Source organism: Anabrus simplex, chromosome 8 (genome assembly GCF_040414725.1).
Source record: "Anabrus simplex isolate iqAnaSimp1 chromosome 8, ASM4041472v1, whole genome shotgun sequence".
In the NCBI taxonomy this organism is placed as follows: Eukaryota; Metazoa; Arthropoda; class Insecta; order Orthoptera; family Tettigoniidae; genus Anabrus; species Anabrus simplex.
Genome location: NC_090272.1, coordinates 186,865,255 through 186,889,317, shown reverse-complemented (window position 1 = coordinate 186,889,317; position 24,063 = coordinate 186,865,255). Strand labels below are relative to the sequence as shown.

Genomic DNA, 24,063 nt, shown 5'->3' with positions numbered 1-24,063 from the left:
CCTCTTGGCCATTATTCTTGGCTTTCTAGACTGGCACTGCTATCTCACTGTCAGATGGCTCTTCAATTGTGATCGTGTTGTAGGCTGAGTGGACCTTGAACTAGTCCGGTTTGAAATTGAAACCAGGTCCTCTGGATATGAGGCAGGCACACCCCAACATTGTGGGGCTGGCCAAAATTAAATTGATATTTTTCTAGTGGTTTAACGTCACACTAACACACTGAAGGTTTTTGGCGAAGGAATGATGGAAAAGGGCTAGATTGAGAAGGTAACGGTCGTGGTCTCAATTAAGGTACAGCACCGACATTTGCCTAGTGTGAAAATGGGAAACCGCGGAAAAGGATCTTCAGGACTGCCAACAGTAGGATTCAAACCCACCATCTCCTAAATGCACTCATAGGTACGCAACGCTAACCGCATGGCCAACTTGCTTGGTCCCAAAATGAATTGCAAAGTTTTCTAAATACAAAGTCTGCTTCTTGGCAAGTGTACTTAGAAACTCATCCAGGACTATGCGGGCTGGATTTGAATAGTGACAACATTTTAGTTGTTATGAGTGGTGGATATATACCTGTTTCAAGGCTTTCAAGTCATATAATAAAGAGAGATAAGATCATAATAAGGTGAACACCATGACATCACAATATGGGAAGAGGGAGGCAAGAACAAATATGATCTTTATACACTGTTGTCTTCAAGTAGGCTCTTTTCTCAGTCTTTTACATCCAATGAGCTCATTTCTGCTTCCCAGCTTCATCAGAATGGTGGGCTTAAACACTCATTGAGGGGCCATCTTGACAGATCTTCAGTCTTGATATAGGAGGTATGGGATAAAGTGAAACACAGGAAAAGGGAAGAGACATAAAATAAAGATGAAAAAAAGAGGTTCAAAGCAGTGGCGTAATATAATGGTTTACAAGGTTTGCAAAGCAGGTAGGTCCAGAGCTTATGGGGCCCTCAAATTTTCCCGGAAAAGTAAATAAATGAATAAATATACCAAATACCGTTCTGCACTGGAAAGGTGATATTGTGTTTGTAAGATAGTCAGAAAAAATTTGTTTTTACAGTGTGTATGCAGAGTAACTGTCAGGTGGTTGCATATGTCTGTAAATTATTGTTTTGTGTTGAGTCTATCATAACACAAGAGTCACAATTTCTCACAAAAATTGGTCCCAAAATCTCAGCTTTTAGACTTAATTATTCTTATTGCTGTTTCTTCTGCAAAACAACCATTTTCCAAACTTAAACTTTTAAAGAACTAGCTACAAAATGTGAACTCAGTCCCCTCAGCAATGAATGTGTCATCCATGGATATATTTGAAATCATCATTGCCTTTCATCCTGGCAAGTAGGCTGCATGGCTTAAATTTCTTTAGAATCAAATGTGAGTACAGTGAAGCATCAAAATTGAAAGACAAAAGACAGAAACATATATTTGTTTATGTTGTATTACAATCCTTGCAAAATATTTAACTTTCAAAATAAAATCTGTTTGTAAATGAATTAGTTTTGTACTCTTATTGCATACATTAAATGGATATAGATTGCATTCAAGAATCTGCTGCTGTTAAATTTATGTGTTATTGATAGGTTTTGAACACTGTATTTGAGAGGGGCCAATTTTGTTTCCTGCAGACGGGCTTGTATTATATTCATCATGCTCCTAGGTCAAATACTAGGAACATAAGATGGTGCTTGTTGTTTGAAGGTTCCTAACATCTAGGTCATCCCTGTCATACTTCTTAGGTATTTCATTTTGCTGGCTTGAATTCCAATCTCCTCCCTCCCTACCTATCACAGTCCAGGTCTCAGCCACATAAATCAAAATGGGTGCATAATAAATTTTGTACATTATCTCCTTACACTTTCCTAGGAATATAAGACAAACAGAGATAGAGAAAAGCTCAATAAGTCAATATAACTGATGGAAAGTAATAGACAGGTGACAAATCAGGTATTCAGTAAATAGAGAGGTAGGAACATAAAAAGTGATGAAGATGAGACTGTCCCTGTCCATTTTCTTGTTTGTTCTTGCCTCCTTTTTCTGTTGCTCCCTTTTCCCACACTGACCTATCATTGCATTTATCCTATTATATGTCTCATCATCATCCTCCTCCTCCTCCTCCTCCTTTTCTCTTATCCTGCTCATACCAGGTTGGGGCATTTATGGCACTTCTCCACCTTCCACCATTCCTCATCCATCATTTTGTCCCAGTCCAGATTTCTTCTTCTTGCACACCTCTTTATCGAATCAATCCACCTCGTTCTAGGTCTTTGTCTCACTCTCTTTCCCTCGAACTTCATTTCCATCATCTGTTTTGGTATTCTTTCCTCCTTCATCTTCTTTACATGTCTAAATCATTCTAGTTTACTCCTATCATTTCTCTCATTTAGGCAGTTTTCCATTCTGACCTCCTTTCTCACATCTTCATTTTTCAATCTGTCTTGATACTTCTTAGGTATTTAATTTTGCTGGCTTGAATTCCGATCTCCTCCCTACTTATCACTGTCCAGGTCTCTGCCACATAAATCAATATGGACGTGTAATACATTTTGTACATTATCTCCTTACACTTCCTTGGTAATTCCTTATTCCAGCCTAAAGAAATAAAAAAAACCATGGCGCAACAGCCCCGAAGGGCCATGGCCTACCAAGTGACCGCTCCTCAGCCCAGAGGCCTGCAGATTATGAGGTGTCGTGTTGTCAGCAAGACAAATCCTCTCAGCCATTATTCTTGGCTTTCTAGACCAGGGCCGCCATCTCACCGTCAGATAGCTCCTCAATTGTAATCATGTAGGCTGAGTGGACCTAAAACCAGCCCTCAGATCCAGGCAAAATTCCCTGACCTGGCCAGGAATCGAACCCAGGGCCTCTGGGTAAGTGGCAGGGACGCTACCAGTACACCGCGGGGCCGGCTCCTTATTCCAGACTAGGATTCTTAAACTCTGATAGAATGCACTATTCTGTTGTACCCTCTTTCTAATCTCCATATCCAACCTTGTATTCTGCATTAATTCACTCCCTAGGTATTTGAAACTGTCAACATTATCAAGGCTTTGATCTCCAATTTTCACAATGTGTTTCTATCTCTCTAAACTATGACTTGTTTGGTTGATTACTTGAATAGAGCGATCTACTGCCTGAAGAATGTTTGAAAAAGCTTTGGATCAACTATCACAAAGTAATTTCCTCACCAGGGATAAAGTCAAAGCCACAGCCATTTAAATCAAGAGGTTAGGTAGATAGTAGAGCACTTTTAAGCCCCATCAAATAAACTTTACCATTCACCTTACTTCCCTGATTGAATCCCTTGTGACAACACTATCTTTATGATGAAGAAACCACTTCCAGTATTCACCAGAACTATTCCCAACTACTGTATTCAAGTGATCAACCAAACAGACTCTGCTGACGACGCGCTACAACTTATTACTATTGAAAATTTATTCCAAGTTGATTATGATGGTGATTTTTGTTTTTATGTTTTTGCTAGCATTTTAATATTGGACCAACTCACGTTTAAGAAATGGCTAGGACTACGAGGGAAGTGGCTGAGTTCTTAACTAACGTACAGTCCTAGAATTTGTCTGGTGTAAAGATGGAAAAGCACAGAAAGCCATCTTCAGAGCTGTCAGTGAAAGGAATTTGAACCCATCATCTCCTAAATATAAGCTTAGAGATACATGGTCCATACCATGCTGCCAACTCTCCTATTATTAATATTATTATCACTATCCTTTTACATAGTGTTTCAGCCATTTAGAACAATGGTTATCACTTGTCTGTCATCCTTTCTAGATTTCTCGTACTCCTTCATCTTAGTTGGAGAATGTAATTCTTTACTCTACAGACCACTTTGCAACAGTTCTCCTTCTCACTCTTTCCAGTAGCTCCTTTATCACATGTACCAAGGTCTTGATACTTCTTTCTTGAATCATTGCTTCACTGGTCAGATCCTTCTTCACTGCAGTCGCCACAGAGTGATATGTACATTTCCATGATCAAGAATTCTGTGGAATGTTCTGGTGGTAGATATTTGAGAGAGAGATTGTCATAAAATATGAGATGGCCCTTCTCATTACCAGTAGAACTTCACTGTGTGCTGATCACCTTTAATAACATTAAAAGGAAGCTTAAATGATGGAAATGTTACCTGGAATTGCTTTTAGAGGAGAAATCTGTTCATTGCGATAGTCAGGGTCGAACCCTAGCCTGCCCCAAGAAGTACTTTTATAATCTAATAAAATATTGCACAAAACACACAGATTCCATTACCAACCCATGCATAATGAAAGCTGCAAAGGAATATGGAATATGTGGAATAAAGAACAGAAACATTTTACTATGAAACTTAATTAATTCGGCACCAAGCTCGATAGCTGCAGTCGCTTAAGTGCGGACAGTATCCAGTATTTGGGAGATAGTAGGTTTGAACCCCACTGTCGGCAGCCCTGAAAATGGTTTTCCGTGGTTTCCCATTTTCACACCAGGCAAATGCTGGGGCTGTACCTTAATTAAGGCCACGGCTGCTTCCTTCCCACTCCTAGCCCTTCCCTGTCCCATCGTCGCCATAAGACCTATCTGTGTCGGTGCGACGTAAAGCAACTAGCAAAAAAAAAAAAAAAAAATTAATTCGGCTTTTTGCCAATTTGAAATGGTAGAATTCACTGTCAGACCTAACCAATCCTGTCCCGCATACTTCATTAATTCAGATTTTCACCCCTATGGAATGTAGAATGCACTGCTGTCACCCAACTTCTGCTCACTGATAAATTGTAGGAATGTGTACAATGTGGGCCACTGAAGGAAAATATTATCCAGCATACTTCATTAATTCAACAACTTTTCACTTTTTGCTACTAATGAATGTAGAATATGCTGTTGTTGCCCTAGGTAATGTTAGAGCTTATGCCCACGGGTACCCTTTGCTTACCCCAAGCACAATATGTGGGCTAATGGCTGATATGAAACAGAGCCGTGCTAAAAACCCCCGATACATTAGACCAATACTTTTTTGTCACTAGCTGGACCTAACAATACAATCCAATAGTGTTCCGTACTTCCTAAGTCGGCAGCCTTGTACAGTGCACTGTTACATCATCTGTGAGAGACGCAAAAGAGAGTCATGCAGCACCTAGATGTCTGGACTGTGACTACTGGCATTAATGTTGGATAGCTTGTAGTGAATTTTTGCCTCATAACCAGTGAGAGCTTTTCAAATTTAGAGTAGAGCTCTACATTTGACCTCAGACGATATTCACGCTCAGAATTTTGACATGGTATTATTATTATTATTATTATTATTATTATTATTATTATTATTATTATTATTATTATTATTATTATCATCATCAATTCAGAGACAACTAGTTTAAGAACATAAGTAGGGTTAACAATTCTTTCTTCTCTTTGAACTTAAAAATGTTGAGATGAATGGATTACATGAAGGCATGCAGAATAAGCACCAGAACCTGAAAATAAAACAATATATGAGAGATAGGATTGTATCTGTCACTATTAGCTAACAGCTATGTTCACTAATCCTAAATGTAGTCCTGTCAGTTGTAGAATAGTCTACAATGAATGTGAACCAAATCTGAAGGCAACTTGCACTGGCTCCTCATCTACCCTTGATACTCACAACCATTAATTTAAATAATGAACCAGTGGGAAGCAGGATTTCATTTAAAAAATAAAACCTCTGTAATTGACATGTATTTTTAATCTTTGTATTTTTAAAAATGACATAAAAATAGAAAGCTTCAAGATCAACAGCTGTACAAAATTTCCTTTTATATCAGTACAGTAATTAAAATCACAGTAAGTCAAGTAGAAGTTGTTTTTTCCTCTATTTTACGAGTCAACACAGGGGACCACTGCACAGGCAATTCCCCAGGACAAGAGGCGACACGAGTGCTCACCCCATTGATGTGAGGCATCTCGAGTGCGGCAGGTACATAGGTAGTCCCTGGCGAACAACGTGTACAGGACCGCTTGAGTGCTGGTCTTTGTCTTGAGCCATGACACCGCACGGCAAACCGCAGCTCCTCGGCCATTTCTGAGCATAACGATTGCTGAAAACAAACATTACACATTTTCTAGAAATTTACAAAGCCTCTAATCAATTCTAATTTTACAACTTAGAACATTAGTTTAGTCATTAGCCTACAGATTGGTCTGATGCAGTTGTCTGATTGACCACTCCTTCATGCTTTCCTTCTCATTTCCATAGTGATCATTACTTTCATGATCAACAGAATAAGAGCTAATGATGACACAGTTTTGTACCTTAAAAGTACAATCATAACTGACAACTCCACCATTGCTTGTTAATTTTACCATGATTACTGAATAATATTTCCATGTTAGCAATGGATTTAGCACTAAAAATTTAAGTTTATGAATATCTCTGTTATCACTGCTCATACAATAAGAATGCACAAGTTATAAAAAGATGACAAATTGAAATTTCTAAAATTTTGTTATATACTGTGTTTTGATTGAACTAATATTTGTGGAGATATTTGGAAGTTTGTGAAAGATGTTATAATTGCTAATATCAGTATTACTATCCTTCATATAGTACATATGTATGAAGCATAAAATATTAGAAATTTTATTCTGCATAACTTTTATTACTGTGTGTTCAGATTTTGGTGCAGTTCATATTACCAGAGAGATTAGACATTTTCTGTTTTGGCTCCCTTATCAGTATTGCTATGTCACTGCATACTAACCAAATAATATACAGCCTAGTGGACAACCTGGCAATCCCTGAACTTAAATACGGATTTTCAAGAAAATTTGTTTGATCGTTTTCTTATGATGTAACAAACAAATATACAGACAGACAGTTACACAGACAACAAATATGTTATGGTAACTAATTAAGTTAAGTAAAAACATCATGGGCATCTAAAATCTACATAATATTACTGAGTGGCTCAAAATCTCATCCTTAACTTTAGGAAACATGAATGGAAAAAGACTGCAAGGCAGACGTAGACAGGCTGGATGAAACAGACAGAAGAACACCTGGTCAAGAGGAGCTTAAAATATACTGGAAGAGAAGAAATGGCAAGATAATAGTTTATGAATGTGGCTTATTTATTCCCTCACATGACCTGCTGAAGAGAAATGGTGGCAAGACAGAAGTTTATGGAGGTGGCTTATTTATTCCTACACATGACCTGCTGAAGAGAAGTGGTCACAAGACAGAAGTTTATGAAGGTGGCTTATTTATTCCCTCACATGACCTGCTGAACAGAAGTGGTCACAAGACAGAAGTTTATGGAGGTGGCTTATTAATTCCCACAACCAGTATGCAGGAGTGGAGAACTGATCATAACAATGATGTTATTGGTTTTACTTCCCATTAACTACTTTTACAGTTTTCAGAGATGTCCAGCTCCATGGCTAAATGGTAGTGTGCTGGCCTTTGGTCCAGAGGGTCCCACGTTTGATTCCCAGCCGGGTCGGAGATTTTAACCTTAAATGGTTAATTCCCTTGGCTTGGGGACTGGGTGTTTGTGCTGTCCCCAACATCCCTGCAACTCACACACCACACGCAAGACTATCCTCCACCACAATAACACATAGTTACCTACACATGGTAGATGCCGCCCACCCTCATCGGAGGGTCTGCCTTACAAGGGCTGCACCCGGCTAAAAATAGCAACACAAAATTATTATAGTTTTCAGAGATGCCAAGGTGACAGAATTCTGTCTCACTGGAGTTCTTTTATGTGCTAGTAAATCAACTGACATGAGACCGGCATATTTGAGCACCTTCAAATACCACAGACTGAGCCACCATTGAACCTGCTTGGAAGTCAGTGTTCTACCAGCTAAACCATTCTCTTTTTTTTAACAGATGAAAATCTAATAACTATAACCACTTGTGCTTTGCTGTTTCTGATCACTCAGGAAATAATATTCTTGTCTTTGTTTGTTGATACAGATAATTTCTTTATTATACATGGATGGCATCATATCATCTAAATTAGTTTAGAAAACACAGTAAGTACTTACCCTATCTGTCTGGGCATTTTTCTTTGAATTCCAACAGAATTCTAATATTGCAACCAGAATTGCGAGGGCAAGGCCACATAACAATACGACAAATACTCCTCCTGGAAAAAGAAGTGAAGAACTGGTTATTACATAATGGACAATGTATTAATATCTAGGTGTAAACATTACTTTTTACATAAATATACCTTTTCTTTCTCTTTTCTACTCACTATTTTATATTTCAAATATTTAGGGGTGACTCTACAAGTCACTGGATTCACTTTCACAAGGCACATTAAAGATAGAACAGTGGCTGCAATAAAGGCTGCAATTGAGATTTGCAATCATAAATCCCTTTCACAAGAGAAGAGCAATGTCATTATTCAAGCTGAAAGTTGCACCAGTAGCATCGTATGCAATTGAGATAATATGGCCATACCTTTCGTACAGAAATCTGATAACTTTAGACAGAACTAAAGTCACATACATAAAAAAAGCACCCTGTATATCATTTATAGGAACAGGAGTTAGGGATTGGAATAACTTACCAAGGGAGATGTTCAATAAATTTCCAATGTCATAGAAATAATTTAAGAAAAGGCTAGGAAAACAACAGATAGGGAATCTGCCACCTGGGCGACTGCCCTAAATGCAGATCAGTATTGATTGATTGAAAGTTATCACCAAATCAACTTGTATACCAGCTAGCAGGAAAATCTTCCTGATGACAACTTATAATCTGACACCAACCACACTTACCAAAAGGTTCCTGGATGAATAAGTCCAAAAGCTGCAGAAATAGACCCAGAATTCTTTAATACTCCCACCATGAACAATGATGAATGGAACACAGGCAGTTTTGAGCTGCATTACTTCTACATGAGAGGACCAATTCACGGCTTTCATCACTGTATTTGTAATAAGAAAGATTTTCACCAGGTATCCAGAAACTGTGTTTGTGAAATCAGCAGCTCACATTGCTCACTATACCACCTGTTTGACTGCACACAAAGAATACTTCCTCTTTCTCATTATGTAAAAGATAAAACCTTGTACTGAGAGTGAATTTCTATATTTTTAAAATCATATGTACACATTGTGTTCAATATTATTAATTCTTGTAACTGGTCTTTATTTTCTATTCCTGTCTAGTTCCTCTTCATAACAGTGATAAGGATAATATCAATAGGACACTTCAAATAGGATACATTTTACTATACACTGTTAGCCCTAAAAAAAAAAAAAACATGAAAGAAGTATGCCAGGCATTATTTTTGCTAGTTGCTTTACGTCACACCGACACAAATAGGCCTTATGGTGATGATGGGACAGGAAAGGCCTAGGAATGGGAAGGAAGCGGCTGTGGCCTTAATTAAGGTACAGCCCCAGCATTTGCCTGGTGTGAAAATGGGAAACCACAGAAAACTATCTTCAGGGCTGCTGACAGTGGGGTTCGAACCCACCATCTCCCGGATGCGAGCTCACAGCTGCACGCTCCTAACCGCACAGCCAACTCGCCCGGTGCCAGGCATTTGAACCTCTGGTTGTTCCAGTATTTCATTTGATACGCTATCCATTTGAGCTGCTGTTCCCATCGACATCTTCTCTGATGGCTTAGCTTAGCTGTGCAAATAAATACTAGTAGAGTCAATAAGTATCCGAGCATGTGCAGAAATTTTTTATTACAAAGGACATGGAACCTTTTCCAAACCACCACCTTCAAAGTTAGATCCTTGACATTCTACTGTATGTGTTCATATCACTTTTCAAAACAGTTCTGATCACCTCCTGTGGACAAGCATAGCACTTGTCTTCATTTCTTCAACTAACACGAACCTTGGCCATTGAGCAGGAAGCAGGTAGTAATTTGCTGGTATAAGATCCAGAATACATAGGATGGGAAAGTCAGGTATGTTATGTGCTGGAGCGTGGTTATGATGTCTTTCCTTTATATAAATTAGGCCTTTTTTGTTGCACTATTCCATAAAGGTTCCCAAATAATGACAGTGACCGTTCGATCTTCAGGAATGAATTCAAAATACATCAATCCCTGGATAGTGAAGAACACTTTGAGCCCACCATTTGATCAGTCTGCATGAAATCATTATTGTGATGTGGAAGTAGGTGATTTCCAAGGTGATGACTGTTGTTTGGATTATGAGACATTGAGAAAACGACCATGTGTCATCACCTGTAATTCCTCTGTGTACCAAAATTGGATCCTGGTCCAATTTGTCAGTTAGTTCTCCAGTTTTTCAGTTATCATTCTTCCAATTGCTTATCACATAGGCTTCTCAGAACAACATGCTTACACACATTTCATCTTGAAATTGTTGTGCAGGATGTACTGTGCAGAACCATGTGAAATTCTGAATACATTTGCCACATCATCTACCAACTGTCAATGGTCTCATCATGTAAGCACTTCTGCCACTCATGCACTTGGGTCCTCTCCAATATGCTTGGTGATTCAAAGTCAGTGTCTCAAAAAATATCCTACCCAGTTTCACAAATTTTTTTATGTTTACTCATGGCTCTTTCAGGATCATTTTACCCCATACTCTTGAATGTGCATCAGTATGATTTCACTGTATCAAGCTACACTAACTGGCTGTCGGCTATGGAAATCACACCAAGCATGTAAGGCAGAAATGTTACCACATAGCAAGGTAGAAGCAGCCAAAGTTCAGCTAATTTTCACTCTACTGGTATTTCTCAATGTACTTTCACGTCACAGAGTTTGTTATAAAGTATTAAGTCACAAACTGTATTTTGGAAAGGGCAATGAAGAAATGAAATTTATTTAGCTATGGAGCCCATAGAGAAAAACCAAATTTGTTTATAGTGGTCATCAGAATACTGGGCTTATAAGTTCACCTTTGTACCTGTTCAGACAAGTCATTGGTTTGTTATAAGTACTTAGCTATTCAAACTGCATTTGGAAAGTAAAATAAAGATCTTAATATTCCTACAATGCTTCCAGTGCTTCCTTACAGAGGAAGTTTGGAAACAAGAGTTACCGTAAATTAAATCCACTGAACAATCAGTTACATACCTATATTTTCAATGCCCAATGCATTTGCTTTGGACTCTTTACTTTTGTCATCCCTATTACAGACATCTCCCGTATTCTTCCACCACTTATCATACAATATCTGTATGACTCCCTTCTCTTGAAGTTCCAATATTGCTAGGGAGATTTTGTCTCTCCACGGAGAACCTGTGGAAAAAAAGAACTTATAAAAGTCGCAGGAGAAACGGACACCAAACATAACCCCTTTTTGTTTCATCTATATCTAACATTATTTTATACTGCAAAAGCATAAAACAATTCAGAATTTTTGCAGCACTTAGAAAGTAAAATTTTACATATCTTCTGAACCTATGAGACATACGATTTTCCAATAGAACAGTGGTCTTGGTAGGAAATTAGTAGTGATTTTCATGCCTGTAACATGCTTTGTAATGCATTTTATTGAAAATCAGTAAGTTTAATTAACTTATTGGTTTCCAAAAGTAAAGATTAATCAGTTCACATGATGGTTTGTCACAAAGAACATGATAAAAAGTTGAACAGCCTGCACTCACAAACATTTCCAGACACACATGACAGTAAACTGAATATTTCATACAGGGACCAGCTCCTATTCAACCGACCGACCGACATGATGGTTTGTCACAAAGAACATGATAAAAAGTTGAACAGCCTGCACTCACAAACATTTCCAGACACACTTGACAGTAAACTGAATATTTCATACAGGGACCAGCTCCTATTCGACCAACCGACCGACCGATTGACCAAAAGAAAACATCTGAAATTTGTGGATGAATAGGAGCTGGTCTCTGAATGAAATATTCAGTTTATTGTCATGTGTGTCTGGAAATGTTTGTGAGTGCAGGCTGTGCCCCAATTTGTCCTCATGAATTCCAACTTTATTTTCACACTGTGATCTTTCCTACTTTTAAAGACACCACTCAAACTTATTCGTCTACTAATGTCATTCCACGCCATCTCTCCACTGACAGCTCGGAACACACCACTTAGCCAAGCAGCTCGTCTCCTTTCCCCGAAATCTTCCCAGCCCAAACTTTGCAACATTTTTGTTATACTACTCTTTTGTTGGAAATCACCCAGAATAAATCAAGCTGCTCTTTTTTGTATTTTTTCCCGTTCTCGAATCAAGTAATCCTGGCGAGGGTCCCTTACACTGGAACCATATTCTAGTTGGGGTCTTACTAGAGACTTATATGCCCTCTCCTATACATCCTTACTACAACCCTTAAATACCCTTAAATACCCTCATAACCACGTGTAGAGATCTGTACCCTTTATTTACAATCCCATTTATGTGATTACCTCAATGAAGATCTTTCCTTGTATTAACACCTAGGTACTTAACAAATGATCCCCAAAGGGAATTTTCACTCCATCAATGCAGTAATTAAAAGCAGTAGGACTTTTCCTATTATCATCATTACCATTATATACACAACGTTACAACGTTATCGAGGTCATTTTGCAGTTGCTCTCAATCTTGTAACTTATTTATTACTCTATACAGAATAACATCATCTGCAAAAAGCCTTATCTCTGATTTTGTTTCTTTACTCATATAATTTATATACATAAGAAAACATAAAGATCCAATAATACTGCCTTGAGGAATTCCCCTATTAAGCATTCAGATTGGTTCGACGTACATATCATGTCTGCGGGACTCTACTTGTTCAACCGGTTCGACACACCACAAACGGCCGGTGCAGACAGAAGTTAGAATGCCTATTACTTGTGTAACACTGCTACTTTTCGGGATTTGTTTTCACCTTATGAATCAAGAAGTTATGTACTTTCATGCCATCTCTGTTTCATAATTAGAGCTAATACGAAATTGATTGATATCTGTTGCTTTTGAATCATATTAATAAGGGATAGAACATGAAACGCGCTCTATTTAGTTTCAAGGAATTTGCTTTAAAAGGTATCACGTCTTTTCCTGCCATCTCAAGAATATTTTGTGAACTATACCTAACTTGAAAATTCTTGCCACTTATGAAGGGAAGCACCAAAAGCAAATACTGTGCTTCACAGACTAGGAGCTACTCAGTCACAGAGGAATGGCTGGGCCATCTCATTCTCTTATAGAGATTATTAGTTCGATATATGACGGTAGTGGAAGTGATGTATTGGAAAGCGATACTTTCGGTAGTGATACATACACTGACTATGCATAGCAAGAGGTTGCTGGAGAAGTGGCAGACAGCACAGATGAAAAAGAAATAGCCTCAGCGATAATAACTTCGTCCGTTGTTAAGTGGTTGTGGTGAGAGGTAGATATGGTCACGAGCACACAAAAGATCCCCTTCATGGTTGTGCCAGGTACAAGAAAACATTTTGCGTCCATTTTAGATGTTTTCTTTGCTATATTTTGACGACAAAGTGATTGACCCAATTGTTCGAGAAACAAATAGGTACGCGCCAGGGTGTATATTTAGCGCACCCTTGAAACCAAGGTCGTGCACCCAGAAGTGGAAGCCAGTGACAGGGGATGAAATTTATGTGTTCTTCAGGCTTATAATGTTCATGGGGAGAGAAACCCACCCTGAAGAGCTATTTTACCAGGGATGGATGTTTAGAAACCCATACATTCCCTCAAACAATGGCAAGGGGCAGTTTGAACTCATCTTGCAATATTTACATTTTGTTGATAATAACATGGGATGCATACATGGAACCTAAAAAGCTTTTCAAAATTCAGTCTTTCCTGGAAATTATAAATGGAAATTTTTAGACAGCCTACATCCTCACCGAAAATATTTCTGTGAATGCGTTCCTTACACTTTGGAAAGGCAGACTTGGAATAAAAATTTACAGTATAATCCCTTATATATTTTTGTAAATATTGCATGTGATTATGGGCAACCCTGAACAGCAGCCATCACATATATTGCTCAAAAGCATTGGATTGATCTCAATAAGTAGTCCTAAAATTTTTATTACGTTATATTTCATAGATATAACATTATGAATTCTTAAACTTGATAGTTGAGCTTCATTTTAAATACCTCCTGAGAAGTGAGCAGCTCTGGATTAAATTGCCGGCTTGTGGGGTTTATTATTACAGGGTCACCTACTCTAATTCTCAGAGTTCTATTTTCTAGAAATACAACACTTATGTATCACCATGCAACTTACAATTCTTTATTACATGAATACTACTCACATATTTTGACACATGATTTAAGCCTTGGATGTAAAAGAGAATGAATCAACTGATTTAACATACCTTTTGGAGTAGCAATACCATATCCTTTAGAATCCAACAGTCCTCCTATTTGAGTAAGGTTGCAGTCTCTTTGGACAGCATAGTCCAGCATTGTGGACTCCATGAGAAAAGCATAGTCGCCTGCTAGGACTCTCTTGACACCCTCTTCGTAGGATGACACCAAAACTGAGGGCCTTTTGCTCTCCATGAACCGCCACATCTTCTGGTAGATGCCAATTTTAGAGTCCTGCAGGAAGAACATTTATGATTTATGATTAGAATATCTAATGATATAATGGACAGAAAGTCTAGCTCCATGGCTAAATGGTTAATGTGCTGGCCTTTGAGTTCGATTCCCAGGTGGGTCAGGGATTTTAACCTTTGTTGGTCAAATCCGATAGCTCAGGGGGCTACGTGTGTGTGTCGTCTTCAGCTTTAAAATTCATCATGTGTAATGCCCTGTCCTCATGGACGCGCAGGTTGCCTATATGGTGTCAACTCAAAAAATCTACACCAGGCCTTTTCAGAGACCACTTATTATTATTATTATTATTATCATCATCATCATCATCATCATCATCATCATCATCATCATCATCATCATCATCATCATCATCATCATCATAGATGTTAAAATTGCTTTCAACTCGGTAAGATGGAGTGATATTTTGGAAGCTCTACAAGAAACTTTCAAGCTACCAGAATATCTCATGCATATACTGTGAGACTATTTGAAAGACCGTACATTGTTATACGACATGGAAGATGGTCAGAGAAGAAAACGGCTCACAGCTGGTGCAGCGCAAGGCTTAATTCTTGGACCACACCTTTGGAATATCATGTATGATGGTTTGTTATGGCTGGAGATGCCAGAAGATGTAAAACTTGTGGGTTATGCTGATGATGTGGCTGCTGTGATAGTAACCCGTAACCTAGAGCTGGCTCAATTTAAATTGAATCAGGTGATGCAACGTGTCAAAGAATGGATGATTAATCACAAGTTAGAACTCGCAGATCATAAAACGGAAATTGTCCTCCTGACGAGGAAAAGGATTAATACTGTTGTATCGATGCAGATTGGGCAGATAGCCATCGAAACAACTAGGAGCACATAATATCTTGATGTAACGCTTGATACTAAGCTTACATATTAGGACCACTTCCAACGGGTAACAGATAAGGCCGAAAACCATGACTGCACTGAGTAGATTCATGGGAAATATCAAGGGCCCGAAATCTAGTAAAAGGCGGCTTCTCATGTCGACTGTTCAATCGATACTGCTATATGATTCGGAAATTTGTGCTGAATCATTAAAAATTGCGAAATATCGGACATGAATTGCGGCTGTACAATGGAGAGCAGCTTTACGAATTGCTTGCGCATATCACACAGTATCAGAACCTGTGATTCTAGTAGTAGCAGCAGTAGCTCCTATTGACTTGTTGGCCTTCGAAAGACAAGAAATTTGGCTCACACAAGAAGAGCTAGGAAGGAAAAGGGCAAAGGCTTTGGCTCTTAGTCGCAGAATGCAACGATGGCAAACAAGATGGGAAGATGATTCTAGAGGGAAATGGACGAAAAGACCGATACCTTCTCTGGGCGTATGGGTTGACCGAAATCATGGTGAAGTGAACTACTATCTCACACAGTTCTTGACAGGTCATGGATACTTCCGAAAATGTCTTCATAGGCTGGGGCTAGCAACTAGTCCGGTGTGCATATACTGCGGTGATATCGATGACGTATTACATACTTTCCTTGTGTGCGTTCATTGGCTGCCACAAAGAAGATGCTTAGAAGTTATGCAGGGAGAATTGACACCAGAAGGGATCATGCCAGTAATGCTACGAAGTCAAAAATCTTGGGACCAGGTGGCAGTCTACGTAGAAAATATTCTGCGTCAGAAGAAGAAGGACCTGGATGATTATGACAGACAGTAAAGCAGAAGAAGGAAGATGAAGCACAAGATGCATTAAGCACGATCCGTCCTGAAGTAATGCGAGAGCGGTTTCCGGGGCGGAGATAAACATCGTGGGAAAAGGGAGTGTGGTTTTTAGTGGGTAAGAATCTCCACACACTTGTTGAGTGCGGACCCTCACAAGCGTTTTATGAAAGATTTTCCACACTCCCTCGCAAAAAAAAAAAGGATAGAAAAACTAGAGTAAGAAAAGAGTGTGTGCGAGAAGATAGGAGAACTGGAGGCACTCAAAAGACCTGGCTGAAGGCTGAAAATTAACCATGATGATGATGAAAGTGATTATTGTTTGAATATACGTATATTTCATTCTTCAGTCTGGCTCCATGGCTAAATGGTTAGCGTCCTGGCCTTTGGTCACAGGGGTCCCGGGTTTGATTCCTGGCAGGGTCGGGAATTTTAACCATCATTGGTTAATTTTGCTGGCACGAGGGCTGGGTGCATGTGTCGTCTTCATCATCATTTCATCCTCATCATGACACGCAGGTTGCCTACGGGAGTCAAATCAAAAGACCTGCACCTGGCGAGCCGAACATGTCCTCAGACACTCCCGGCACTAAAAGCCATACGCCATTTTTTTTTTCATTCTTCAGTTCTTAAAAAAGGTCTAATAATCTTAGTAACATAGGTTGATGTTCTAGAACCTTACTTGTAATGAAGGGGCAATTACTGATTATTTATATGGAATTGCCAACGGCCATAGCCGTGTTGAAACACCGGATCCCGTGAGATCTCCGAAGTTAAGCAACATTGGGCGTGGTCAGGAGTTGGATGGGTTGCCACGTGCTGTTGGTGGGGGGTAAGGGAATGGAGGAGCGGAAAGGAACTGGCCACCCTACCGCATGTAAACTCCAGCTCAGGAACACCTCTGCGGAGGTTCGGACCTGCCTTCGGGTAGATTAACCCTTACCTTACCTGTATGGAATTAGCAGACTCTTTGGTAAGTAGGTCTAGGATTTTAGGCAAAAGACTATTTTGTTCGTCATTGATAAATGTGGCAGTATGAAAACAGCAGTGGGAATTGATTGAAATTTCTTAATTTATTATTTAAAATGTTTGTTATTGTTGTTGTTGTATAACATGTTATTTTGTTTGGACTTTTGGACTTGAAAGAATTCTGTTTTCGAAACTCTTATTTATAGGTTGTATATAAATTATCTTTTATCTGTAAATTTTAATATATTTTTTGTTTTCATAATTTGTGAAACTGCATGTACCTACCTACACACATAGTTCTGGAAGCGCATTTTCTGTTGCGTAAATGAAGACTTCTATCAAACATTTGTCAGCAAGAACGAAGAGACTTTTAATTAGAGAAAATAAGATTAAATGTAAGTGGTGAATGTGAAAGTCGAGGGTGAAGCCTGTTTGCTGTTTGGTTCTCTTTGGTGGTTGCACCATTTCCTGTTTTTCGTTCTTACCCAGCTCCTTCAGTGGGAATGAGGTAGGATCTGTGTCTTTGATCATCTGACCATCGTAGCGAGCGGTTAAGTTCCTCCTTTGGTCCCCTCATGGGAAAATCTAGTCTCAGGGTAAGCACTGTTTCTACATTTATTTCAGTTTTCAACTTCATCTAAATGTAATAATTTCTTTTTGCTGTGCGGGAGTTTATCCTCGAATTTCATGTCCACTGCTAAATTTGTCGAAATGACTTAGCTTTTCAGCTAAGATATTGTACCTTTTGTTTCAGAGGCTATACCCTTTTCTTAACTTTGTAACTTATAATGTAATTATCCCTCGGGTTTGCCTCCCCGTATTTCTGTGTCGCCTTACATAAGTATTGAAAATCTATGTGCACATTACCTGAACTGTTTTAAGTAGTGATGCCAGTTTTCTGTACCTCAGTGTTTGGTCTTATTTCTGCTTTTGTGTAGATTTGGATTAGCCCTCATTTTATCATGTATCATTGAATAATTTTCTTTCAATTCAAATTCTGTGATTAAATTTCTTGTAACGAACTGCACATGTCTGCAGTCGTGGTTAACAACACCTTAATTTTCTTTTATAAAAGTATTTCTATTTTGAGTTTTCATTTGTTTACTTTTTAAAAATCCAGGGGCAATTACCCTCTATGGTTTCTTTCTTCGCAAAGGGCTACATTCCATTACCTCTCAGGATTCCATGCTGCTTTCCTCATCCATTCTGTAGTTGTCATGTTTCCTAACCTGTTTGTTTATGTTTTGTGCTGCGATATTTTGATGTTTTGTTGAACCTTTAGTTTTTCTTTTACTGTGTTTAAAATTTCATAAATTTATTATTATTATTATTATTATTATTATTATTATTATTATTATTATTATTATTATTATTATTATTATTATTATTTCATTTGTGTAATCAAGCCGCAATGGTTACATTATGTAACTATCTAAAACACTTCAGGTAATGTGCATATAGATTTTCAATACTTATGTAAGGCGACACAGAAATACGGGGAGGCAAACCCGAGAGATAATTACAAGTTACAAAATTAAAAAAAGGGTATTGCCTCTGAAACAAAAGGTACAATATCTTAGCTGAAAAGCTAAGTCATTTTGACAAATTTAGCGGTGAACATGAAACTCGAGGATAAACTCCTGCGTAAGAAAAAGAAATTAATACAATTAGATGAAGTTGAAAACCGAAATAAACGTAGAAACAGTGCTTACTCTGAGACCAGGTTTTCCCACGAGGGGACGAAAGGAGGAGCACGACTGCTCGCTACGATGGTCAGATGATCAGACACAGATCCTACCTTGCTCCCATTGAAGGAGCTGGGTAAGATCGAGAAATAGGAAATGTGTAACCACCAAAGAGAACCAAACAGAAAACAGACTTCACCCTCGACGTTTACATTCACCAATTACATTTGATCTTATTTTCTCCAATCAAAAGTCTCTTCATTCTTGTTGACAAATGTTCGAGAAAAGTCGTTGTTTACACATCAGGAAACGTGCTTCCAGAACTGCGCATGTAGGTACATGCAGTTTCACAAATTTCAACAACAACAAAAATTACTAAAATTCACAGATAAATGATAATTTAGATATAACCTTTAAAAAAAGAGTTTCTAAAGCAGAATTCTTCCAGGTCCAAAGGTCCAAACAAAATAAAATCTTATACAACAAGAAAAATAAATTAAAATGATAAATTAAGAAATTTCAATCAATTCCCACTGCTGTCTTAATACTGCCACAAGAAACATAAAAACAAAGTTATATGTGCACCGTTTATGTATGTATGTATGTATGTATGTATGTATGTATGTATGTATGTATGTATGTATGTATGTATGTATGTATGTATGTATGTATGTATGTATGTGGTCTAAATGGGTGAATTTTATAGTACCTAAAAATGCCTCATCTTACCTCAGAAACTATTTATTGCCTATTTTAGGTATATTATGGTTTTGAATGACAAAAAGTGTTTCTTTGTAAAAGAACAGTAAAAATGACCAGAAGAGTATGAAAAATAATGGGCAGGATGGGAACCAAGTGGAATGTCGTAAACTGAAAGAACTAGACTGAGATGAGGATCAAGGTGGCAGGCAAGGAAATTTGGAAATTTGATGGATGAAATCATAAAACGTGTAAAACAGAGTATCAGTAGTGATGAAGTGAATGCTTTGGTATTTGCAGATGATGTGGTGATTTGTGGAAAGGGAGAAAAGGAAGTACAAAGGAGACTGGACATTTGGAATGAAAAACTGAAGGAGTCTGGAATGGTAATTTGTAAAAAGAAAACTGTAGTCATGCACTGTGGAAAAGAGAAAAAGAGAAGCCAAGTGAACATAGATGGAGACCAGTTAGAGAATGTAGAACAGTTTACATATCTGGGTAGTATTATTAATGGAAGTAATGAAATCAACCCTAAAATTAATAACAGACTAAGTAAAGGTACAACATTTTATCATCAAGTCAGAGAGATGTTACGGGATGACAAAGTACCCAAGAGAATGAAATTAACATTATATAAACAGTATTTCATACCAATTGTAACATACATTCTAGAAATGCTGGTAACTAAAAAGAGACAAGATAGTAAGATCCAAGCAGTAGGAATGAAATTTTTAAGAACATTGGTTAAAAAGATAAGAAGAGATAGAATTCAAAATATTAAAATCAGAGAAGAGCTAAATATAGAACCGTTAGTACAGAAGGTACAGAAAGCAAGGCTGAGATGGTTTGGACATGTAAAAAGAATGGAAAAGAAACGGGTAGTAAGAAGGGAATTGGAAAGAGAAGTTAAGGGGAAAGAGACCAGTTGGAAGACTGAGAAGTAGGTGGATGGATCAGATTTGGAAGGACATTAGAGAAGCTGGTTTGGATGTGTCGGAAGTAATGGAGCAGGAAAAGTGGAAGGACAGAAAGGAGTGGAGGAGGCTTGTTTTAACCACACCCGGGCGACTGGAGTGGGACATTGATGATGATGATGATGATGATGATGATGATGATGATGATGATGATGATGATGAAGCACAAACCAACCAACAGGCCAGATAGAGGTGTAGGGACAGGACAGAGAAGCATCAGTGGGGTAAGAAAAAAAGAGGATGCTGAAAATCTCTGAAGAAGAACAAGAGAGAAGGAGGGATAGGGTGAAGAGGTTCTGCGAGGAGAAAAGGAAGACCCAGGTCACGATGGAGCTATCTGTGATTCTATAGAGGCAATAGAAGATGAAATGTCAACAACATTATTTAAAGTTATTTTCAGCGATTGAAATGGAAACATATTTTTGTGTTAGCCATTGTTGCTTTGTCATCGAGGCTGCAGTGAGCCCGTACATCAATAAATCAACACACAAACACACATACCTTCCAAGTATTTTAAATTAACATTATGTTGTGAAAAATACAGAATTATCCAAATCATAGCCAGTATGTATATGAAGAGTGTTGAAGTAGTTCAGGGAGGTAGGTACAGTGAGTGCAGTTGATGTGTTATGCAGTGGGTTGTCATAGTACTGTTGTATTACATTGTATGAAGTTATTAAGTGAATTCTATGTCAACCTCACACAATGAATACAAGAAGCTGGAAACTTTTATGTGAATCTCTTTGGAGGAAGTGCTGGAAACTTAAGTTTTACATTCAATCAAGTAAAAGATTTCACAGTGATTGTGCACCTGTGTGATGTGCCAGGATATAAAAAAATATCAGACTTAAAGGTGTCTTTAATTGTGCAGAGGATACGAGAGTTCCCCAATTTCACAATGGATGGGAAATTAAAATACATTGTGACGTGTTTAATAAAGAGGTGAGTAAACTTGAAACCATTATAGTAACAATAACTGAACAACATAACTCTGCACTGTATGTGTCAGAGTCTATTTGTAACTATGAAGCTTTTAATTTGATAATATAAAAATACAGTTCATTATTTTAAATTAACATACATTGTTAACATACATTTTTTAATACTTTTCATACCGGTATAGGGGCAATTTGGAAATTTAATATTCCAAGGATTATTAATATTATTCTGGTTGATTACAATTCTCTGTGTACCATCTGGAATTATTACATTGTAACTGATGATAATTTATAGGTATATTTGAAGTTTTGATAAACTATTTATCCTGTTTGGAAACTTTTGCACAGAAATATAACAAACAAAGAAAAGTACAACAATCGTTTTGTAAATTTCAGAAAATGTTTAATCCTCTAGGTAATATGAGTAAAGTGTTCTCCTTACCCTGAAGAAAGTCATGGTGGAACCACCCTCGAGGGTGCCATATGAGATTTCGGTCTGCTCAGCCAGGTCCGCAGCATTTTCGATAGGGGTGATCATCCTCTCGACCGTGAGGAAGGCAGCAAGGTTTGCCGTGTATGAGGAGATGATGATTAGTGTGAAGAACCACCAGATGCCTCCCACGATGCGAGTTGATGTTGCCTGAATGGAAACATATTGCTTATATTCTGATTTCATACTCATGAGGTACCTTGGGTCAATGTTAAGAGGTTTCATGGAATTAAATGAGGTTTAGAAGGGGAATGTAATATCATTCACAATACAAGACCTGTTCAAAAAGTAAACAAACTTTAAAAACAACTCTTTAGTGGGTTTACCTGCAATCTAGTTAGCTTTGTCTCCTTCTAAATACTCCCATTCACTATTAATACAATGCTCTCAATGCTGTTTCTGATGCAAATTAGGTTATGTGTGTATAACTAAAAGCAATTTTTGGTATTCTATAGACTAGCTTATGTATTTAGGTTTAATCATGTGTATATAGCTCATGTATTAGGTTATGCTATTCTTATCACTTTTAAATCATCTCTCATGTGTTTCATATTGTTCAGAAAACTTTTGTTTGCATGCATTTTGACTCAAGAGAACTCTGGATTAAGGTTTCATTATGCTTTACACTTGTAAATAATCTTTCGTGCGTTCCATGTTGCTCAGAAAACTTCCAGTTGTATGTGTGTTGACTTAAATGAACTCTGGAACCTTGATGTACCAAGGACACCACGTCTTTCTAGATATCCATAGGTAATACGCTATAATGACAAACTTATTTTGAGAGAACTCTAGAACAAGAACTTACCAAGGACTTCTGGATATCAATGGTAGAACCTTCCAGGTATCTTGTATTAATATTATGTTGTGAAAAACCAGAATTATCCAGAATCATAACAAGTAGGCCTATGTATATAAAGAGTGTTGAAGTAGTTCAGGGAGGTACAGTGAGTTCAGTTGATGCTATGTTATGTAGTGACTTCACAACAAATTTCAATTTGGGAAATAGAAAAAGTCTTTACCAGGGGTATGTCATGTGAATTGAGTAGAGGGGGAAGCACAGTTGTCTTTGTGTTCATTAGAATTTCATGAATCAACAGGGATGCATAAGCTGATGAATAGTCATGGTGACTCCAGGAGTTGTTTCTTCACAAGTCTTATCTTTTTCTCTTAAGCATCTCAAGGCTGAATAGACATGATATAGGCTTTTGGGCTTATGCTGTGTCAAGAAAATAAGGTGAAATTCTTTACATTTCATAGAGAACTTTGCTCTGTGTCTTCAGAAGAAAATCTCAACTGTCGACGAGAAAGGCCTCTCAAACAATGAGGTTTGAATTTAGACATTATAATAGAAGTGGAAATGGTATGTTCACCAGATGGCTCCCTGGACGAGGTACAGTTGTAACGTTCGAAGCGGAAGTTGATGGAACCATCAGAATCAGTCTGAGAGGGTCACATAACATAACTGGTGTATGCACATATGAAGGTATGACATTGCCACAAGCCTGGAATGAAACATCTGGCGATGAGGAACGTACGAATTTGGAAAATACCGAAACGAAATAACAGTAGTGAAGGGGACAGGGAAGGGAACTACTTACGTAAATCCTTAATGGCTGGCTACCAGATATTACTTAATTGATAGCTAGTGTCCCTGTTGAAACTGTTAGAATTTCTACGTATTTCCACAGCTTTCCTTATAATCTTGTACCTGTAGTGTCTAGTGTGGGTAAGAGCTCGAGCATCTTGGAACATGACATCATGACCTGATGATAGAGCGTGCTCAGCTATTGCTGATTTGTCTGGCTGGTTGAGATGAATATTTTGTTCATGTTCCATGATATGAGTGCCAATGGACCGGCATGTTTGGCCAATGTATACCTTACCGCAAGTACAGGGAATTTCGTATACCCCAGAATGTAAAAGTGGGGACAATTTGTCCTTGGTTTTACCCAGACTGTGAGCAATTTTAGTGACAATGTGAAACACGGTTTTTATATTGTGTTTGCGGAGGACCTTGGCAATTCAATCTGTGGTGTTGTGAATGTAAGGCAAGTAGGCAGTTCCCTTCACTTCTTCCTTCTGTGA

The 24,063-nt window shown here is 38.0% G+C and overlaps 1 protein-coding gene across 1 annotated transcript in view; it reads right to left on the bottom strand.

Annotated features, from left to right (window-relative positions):
* Positions 1-5,705: 5,705 nt before the first annotated feature.
* Positions 5,706-24,063, bottom strand: part of LOC136879360 (glutamate receptor ionotropic, kainate 2) — a 473,995-nt gene continuing 455,637 nt past the window's right edge. Inside the window, exons 14-18 of the mRNA XM_068229090.1 lie at positions 21,931-22,128; positions 14,302-14,527; positions 11,070-11,234; positions 8,033-8,133; positions 5,706-6,075 (exon numbers count right to left, since the gene is read on the bottom strand). Of these exons, the coding sequence (XP_068085191.1) occupies positions 5,827-6,075; positions 8,033-8,133; positions 11,070-11,234; positions 14,302-14,527; positions 21,931-22,128 (939 nt within the window). The 3' untranslated portion in view covers positions 5,706-5,826. The remainder of the gene's footprint in view (positions 6,076-8,032; positions 8,134-11,069; positions 11,235-14,301; positions 14,528-21,930; positions 22,129-24,063) is intronic.